This window comes from Oreochromis niloticus, linkage group LG22 (assembly GCF_001858045.2).
Source record: "Oreochromis niloticus isolate F11D_XX linkage group LG22, O_niloticus_UMD_NMBU, whole genome shotgun sequence".
Lineage (NCBI taxonomy): Eukaryota > Metazoa > Chordata > Actinopteri > Cichliformes > Cichlidae > Oreochromis > Oreochromis niloticus.
The window spans coordinates 10,942,575-10,950,057 of NC_031985.2; the positions used below are offsets into that span (position 1 = coordinate 10,942,575).

General features: G+C 33.6%; 1 protein-coding gene across 1 annotated transcript; it reads left to right on the forward strand.

Moving 5' to 3' along the window:
- The first annotated feature begins 2,787 nt into the window (after nt 1-2,787).
- On the forward strand, nt 2,788-7,196 carry LOC109196505 (C-type lectin domain family 4 member E-like). The gene is made up of 10 exons (XM_019350554.2): nt 2,788-3,055; nt 3,161-3,235; nt 3,647-3,757; nt 4,729-4,806; nt 5,011-5,079; nt 5,254-5,313; nt 5,462-5,521; nt 5,694-5,845; nt 5,942-6,066; nt 6,988-7,196. Exons 2-10 carry the CDS (start codon nt 3,205-3,207, stop codon nt 7,160-7,162), a joined length of 861 nt encoding a protein of 286 aa, XP_019206099.1. The 5' UTR covers nt 2,788-3,055; nt 3,161-3,204; the 3' UTR covers nt 7,163-7,196.
- The last annotated feature ends 287 nt before the right edge of the window (nt 7,197-7,483 follow it).

Genomic DNA, 7,483 nt, shown 5'->3' on the forward strand with positions numbered 1-7,483 from the left:
TTCTGCTGTCAAAGCATTAGATGTTAACAAATAATAAAGAATTTTTGAAGAAAGTGTTTTTGTGATGCAGCAACAGCGGGACTAACTGAGGTCAGGATGTTGAAGCCTCTGCATGATGAGCGGTTCACAGAGCTACACAGACATTACAAACATTTGTGTGGTGAATAAAGGGAGATGCTGTCAAATCTGAATAACGAAAGTTTTTGCAGAAACAATATTATCTGCAGCCAAGTTAAAACAAAAGTTAGACCACTTTGAATCTTTTAACCTTTTAGTGTATTTGGTAATATTTAGTACAACAAAGAAGAAACAAACAAGAAAAGGAGGTGTTAACTCTTAGACTATGCGATAATTTAACGTGTGGTTTCTTCAACCAACCATGTTGTTTTCTGATACACAGTGTGCTGCGTTTCCTGTTTGGTTGATGTAGCTACAGTTCCCACAGCTTTCTAATTTACCATAAATTAAAGGAGGAGGAGAATGTTTACAGTAAGGCTGTAAAATTATTGTGTACCCAAAGGTATGGCTCACAACTGTGACAAATGCAAAACTTTAACTCAAAAGGTTAAGACAGCCTACAAGACAAATATAACTAATAATGTCAATCAGTGTCAAGCCCTGCTTGGGAGGGTTCAAGGTCACCTAATCCAGCCTTATCTACAAGCTTTATCAAAAGAAAAGTTTTAAGCCTAATCTGTCTAAGCCTAACCCCTGAGAGGGTGTCTGTCTCCCAAACTGGGAGCTGGTTCTACATATAAGAGACTGCCTTCCATTCTACTTTTCAAAACCCTAGGAACCACAAGTAAACCAGCAGTCTGAGAGTGAACTGTTCTATTGGGGTGATATGGTACAATGTATTGTAAAAAAAACAATTAATAAAAAGACGTGACCTGACCACCGAGACCTTGTATGTGAGGAGAAAATCTTTAAATTTGGGTTTAACGGGGAGCCAATGAAGAGAATCCAGTAAAGGAGAAATATGCTCTATTTCTAGCCCTTGCCTGTATTCTTGCTGCAGCATTTTGGATCAACTGAAGGCTTTTCAGGGAGGTTTTAGGACAGCCTGATAATACTGAATTACAATAGCCAATCGTATGAGTAATAAATGCAATGCAACTTTTTTCGCTGTCACTCTGAGATAGGATGCCACTAATTTAAAAAATATTGTGCAAGCGCAAGAAAGCAATCCTAAATATTTGATTAACATGCACATGAGTCTTCACAGTGTTACTGGAGGCCAAGGTAATACATTCCAGATTAACCTGAGTTTTATATGAATTTAGAAGCAGGAGATTAGAGATTATCTAGGCCTGTATATTGTTAAGACTTTACTGCAGTTTAAGTAACTGGTGTGTGTTTATATAGTCAAACACTGCACAGAGGTCTCTTCAAACAAAGCATTTTTCTGTAGAAGATCAGTTAGCTTTTTTACAAATACTCTTTGAAATAAAAGGAAAGGTGGGGCTTGGTCTATAATTAACTTAAACCAGATAGCTGGTTTAAGTCATTGCTTTTAAAGTAATGGTTTAATTACTGCAACCGTAGAGACCTATGGTACATAGCTCATTAACAGAGATAGATAATTCATATTTCAGATTGAAGTTTTAATTAATGATAGGGCATTTTTGAGCAGTCTTGTAGGAATGGGATCTAAAAGACAGACTGATGGTTTGGAGGAAGGGATTACTGAAATTAACTAAGAAAGATCAATCAGAGAGAAGGAGTCTAAACAAACATCAGTTTATGCTCCAGACATAATGGTGATAGATCCTGCAAAACACCTCCTAAAAGTATTTGTGGGAAACCAGCAGTGATTGGACATAAATCTGTATGTGTCTAAAAGTCAGTTCAAACTATAAAATAGGTTGAACAGAGGATGCAATGAGGCTACTTTTATTAAGCTAACACCAAAAACATGTCAAGCTTCCTTCCAAAAATGTTTAATAAAAAAAATAAAATATCCTAAAATAAATGGAAACAATATGTTGTGAATTTTATATGCAAACAACTGCCAGAAAAGTCATGGCTATTATTGTGAGCCGTAGATGATTGAGATGTTACAGTGAACACTGTGATTTTTTTCTGATCCTAGTCTATTGAAATTAAAGATGTTGTGTGTCTAAAACTATTATCTATTAAAAAAAGAAGAAAAATTAAGATACAAATGCACATTAATAAAACATTCAAAGCTCCTAAAAATAGATGGCACAGATGGCACAGATGAGCAAGTTATTTAAGAAAATTAACATTTGAGATTTTGCCTTTATTAAATCATATTAACTAAAAATGGACCAGCAGAGCTTAGCTGACCTCGATGATACTGAAAATAATTAGCTTTGTAATTTTAAATGAAAGACAAATTAAATTGTTTTTGAAACATGGAGTGCGGATAAAGTGCAGCGAGAGAAATCGTTATAATTGACAAACATATGTAATGTCCTTGTAGCTCCACAAAGCTACACTGTGTTAGGGATAAATAGGATAGGATAGGATAAAATAGTAAACAAGCACGACAAAAATATATTTTCAAAACATTTGAAAGTTTATTTTGAAAAACTAAAATTCAAAATTTCTGCCAATAATCCAATGCACAAGAAAATGTTTAGCATCTTATATTACACTAATATCCAACAATCTAAGCCATTCTACATGAAAGGCATAAAAGTTCCTAACATAACATTTGTTCTTATTGTTAAATATACAGTAACTGGTCTTCTGTTCCACTTTGTTCTTCTTATTTTAATGTTTTATTTAAGGTAAATAAACACAACTATTGATGTGTTAATGATAATATTTCTCATACTTGTAGCTAAACAAATGTTTGAAATCAGTTTTCGTACAGCTCATTACTGTTAAGCAGGTTTTTTAACTGTTGTTTGAGAAGCGTCATTGGCGGTAATATTTTTTTCTGGTCAATTATCTGTTTGAATTTGTCTTGAAATAGATGAGCTGCGACCCTCCCCCCCCCATCCTTTAAAGTCATCAGGAAGTTGGGGTTTCTTTAACAGAGAGCTGTGAAAAGTGTTGTGCTTCACTTCTCTTTGAAAAGCCTGAGGTGAGGGTCGCAGAGGTGAATCTTGATGCTAAATTTTCAGTAAATATTGAAGGAATTGATTAAATAATTAGCACCAGTTTCTTTTTGTTTTTTACTGTGATTCAGACACAGTTGGACTAACTCTGAAGTCAGGAGCTTGAAGCTTCAGCATGATGAGCCGTCCACAGAAATACATAGAAGGTAAGAACATTAATGTGGTGGTAAATCAACAGGGAGGAGAAAAATCTACACTTTTTATGAACAATGCTGTGTTCATACAACGTAACATCTACTGAAATTAAACAATACTTTTATAGTTAAAATATCTCAACCAGGGCTTTGTCACATGAAAATATGAAAAACCTTATGAAGAAATTTATGAAGAAACAAATTAGTCAACCATTTTGCTGTCTAATATACAGTGTGTCATGTTTCCCATTGGTCTAATCCAGCTGTGGTTCTCACCTGTTTTAAACTTATATACTAGACAAACAGTGAAATTATATTAAGCGGTGAAATATCTTTACATCTGTCCTCAACTGCAGTAGAGTTAGAACTATTTATTAAATGTTTATGTACTTGTGTGTTCACTTTCTGTCTCCTCTAAATCAGGTCAAGCTCTTCACTCTCAGCATGCAAAATCAAACAATGCATTAAAGCTCAGAGTGGCCGTGCTGGTTGTCTGTGTTCTCCTGGTATCGGCTCTCGTGGTAACTTATCTCTGTGAGTTTGCAGTTTTATATATGTGTCTTTACTTAAATAAGCGTCTGATTTATCATAAATTAAATGAGAATCAGAATGTTTATATTAAAAATTTTAAAAGAAACTCAACTTATGACCTTTTAATTCATCTGCATCATATGAAATACTTATATTTTAAAGTTCTAACAGGCTTCAGAACAAATCTGTCCAGTACTTTAATTAAATATAAAAAGAATTTTGAAAGTATTTTAGCTCTTATCAAAGGTCAGTGAGCTGTATTATCACCTGCTTTCCTATAACACTCAGTGTCAAGTCCTTGCTTCTAGCATTGTGTCTTATGCAACACATGCAGTCAGTTTATAGCAGTCAATTATTGATTTATTAGGGTTAAGAAAACCTGAAATAAATGCATAACATGTCATAATTTTGAGTAATGACATAATAAATATAATAAATAATTGGATGAATGGCATTCACCAATGTGTTTTACTCTGAGGTGGAACTATGCTTTTTAATGCTTTATTATATATATATATATATATATATATATATATATATATATATATATATATATATATATATATATATATATACATATATATATATAACTTTATATTATCTATATATTAGTTTATTACTTGCAGATTAATTATGATTTTATGTTTTTATGATTTTATTATGATTTTTTAATGAAATTATATTCAATTATATTCATTATATAATTGAATTATATAATGAATTATATTCAATTAAAAATAAAGCATTTAAATGCATTTTTTTACTTTTCAGTTAAATCATAAAACACTTTATAAGTGGTCGCGCTATGCATTCATTTCACAATGACATCAGAAAGGTTCTGGTAATGAAGATCTTCTCATTGGTTATAGACTCTACAGATACAAATGCAAATACACTTCATAGAGATTAAGTGAAACTGACTGATAGTAGTACTGACTGATTTTAATTTTTTCTTATTTTATTTTTTTAATAAGTGTTTGAGTTTTTGAAAACCAGGGAAATGCTCAGAAATCTTGAACTGAAGCAGAAAAACGTAAAAGCCGATGTCACAGGTAAGAATATGAGACTCCTGTACGATAATTTTATACTAAACTCCTTCATTTAATCACGTAACACATATAATATTATTACATTTTGCTTATTGTTTTTTCCTAAGATTTTAAGCAGGAAACATTTTCATACTTGTTATTGATCCTGATGAATAATTGCTATTCTTTTTTTTTATCCTATTCTTTCTCTTTGTATTGTTTTTTTAGAGAGACTGCCTGAAATGAAACCATGTAGTACAGTGCAGCCCACATGTCCAGAGCCTGAAGTAAAAATTAGTAAGTTATGAATTTTGAACACATTCTGAACTGCCAAAAGAGATTTAATAAGCAAATAAATAAAAATACGAAATTATATATAATAAATAAAAATATATAGCTACAGGACCCAAGGAGCAGCATGCTGAAAACTTAATGAAAATCAATTATGTTTTAATTTCTTTTTCAAAACAGTAACACAACCATGCAACATAATACAGCCTACAACCCCACAACCTACTGAAATAACCACCAGTAAGTTTTAGATTTTGTTTTTGACACGTTGTTTTATCCTCTGATTAAGGAAACAGGATAAAAGGAGAATTCTGCTGCAGCCAAATAAAAAAATAGATGATCTTGCTGAAATTTTTACAAAAATGTTTTTATCTCTTATCCATACCAGTAACACAATCATACAGCACGATATCGACTACAACCCCACAACCTTCTGAAATAACTACGGGTAAGTTTTATATTTTGCCATTGGAATGTTTTTTTAATCCTCCAATTAAAGAAACAATGATGACTGACAGAATCAGTATGTTAGATTTCAACTGCAGGACAGTCTTCTAATACACAAACATAAACATGTTTTCTTCCACCTGACTGAAGTCTTTAATGTAATCCCCTCAAAGATGATCCATGTTATAAATGTGAAGATGGCTGGAAGCAACATGGAGAAAATTGCTATTATTTCTCCACAAGAAAATCATCCTGGAATGCAAGCAGAACTGTATGTAGAACTCAAGGAGGAGACCTGGTTAAGATAGACAGCAGTGAGGAGCAGGTATAAAACATTTCTGCAGGTTCATGATCTCAAACTCATGTTTCATCCAAAGTCAGGAAGTTTCACAAACTAATTTAATCAAATTTTCCTGTTTAGAGTTTCTTGAAGACAACCATTCAACAAATAACAGGGAGATATGAGATTTATTTCTGGATCGGACTGACAGACTCAGCAGAAGAGGGCAAATGGTTGTGGGTGGACGGCTCCCCACTGAATGAAAGGTTTAATTAAATCCAATTACATTATATTACATACACAAACAGTCAAAAGTTTGGAGACACCTTCTCATTTAATGGGTTTTCTTTATTTTCATGACTATTTACATTGTAGATTCTCACTGAAGGCATCAAAACTATGAATGAACACATATGATATTATGTAGTAAACAAAAAAGTGTGAAATTACTCAAAAAAATGTATTATATATTATATTATATGTATTTTTTTTTCTTTTTTTAATTCTCTGCGAGCTGTCTATCCTTCAAGCTCGGGTCCTCTACCAGAGCCCTGGGAGCTTGAGGGTCCTCCGCAGTATCTTAGCTGTTCCCAGGACTGCACTCTTCTGGACAGAGATCTTGTTGTTCCTGGGATCTGCTTGAGCCACTCGCCTACTTTGGGCGTCACTGCACCTTCTCCACCTCTTCTCTGAGCCCTTGGTACTTCTTAAGCTTCTCGTGTTCCTTCTTACTGATGTTTCTGTAAATCAGAACTGCTACATCGATCACTACGGCCATCTTCTGCTGTTTGTTTACCGCCACTATGTCCAGTTGGTTAGCCACCACCATTTTGTCCGTCTGTTTCTGGAAGTCCCACAGGATCCATTCTTGACCACCCTAGGGGGCGTCTCCCATTTTGACCTCGGGACTTTCAGGCCCTGGTATGGTAGACCGCAGCCTCTATGGATCTTGTGCTCAGAGCTTGTTCCTGTGCTGGTGAAGAGGTAGGAGAAAAGAGAGGAGAGAAAAGAAGGGCAGAGAGATCGGAAAAAAGAAACAAACAGTGGGAAAGAAGTGACACATTTCATGACATGCAGTAGTGGCATATAAAAAAGACTGAACAAAATCTGAAAATATTTTTAGTCATTTTCACAATCAAAGTTACCAGCTTTCACTGTTGCTGTTCTTTCTGTTCTTAATCCATTAGGTTGGCATTCTGGTACTTTCATGAGCCAGATGATTGGACTGAAGAAGATTCTGATGGAGAGGACTGTGTGAGGATGAGAGCAACTTGGTTTGATAAATCATGCAAAGCACATGAAAGAAGTATTTGTGAGAAACCAGCTGAGTGTGACTTCACTTCAGTTCTGGAACAACAGTGAGAGTAGAGGACACAATGACCTATTTTTCTAAAGCTAATGCTGCAAACATTTAAAGTTTCCCTTCAGAAATGTTTAATGAATATATATATATATATATATATATATATATATACACACACGTTTGTTTACATATGTTTACAATTACATAAATGTCAATAACTGTTTTGTGCCTGGTCTTCTTATTCATTTATTCATGTATTACGGGTTAAACACCAATGTTACCTGTGAATTCCTTATTTTTTTTTCTCTTTATTCATAATTTTTAAGAATTTACAAAAACAATTTCCTGGAAAATGTGTGAAGAAAAAAAAAGGCCTCAGT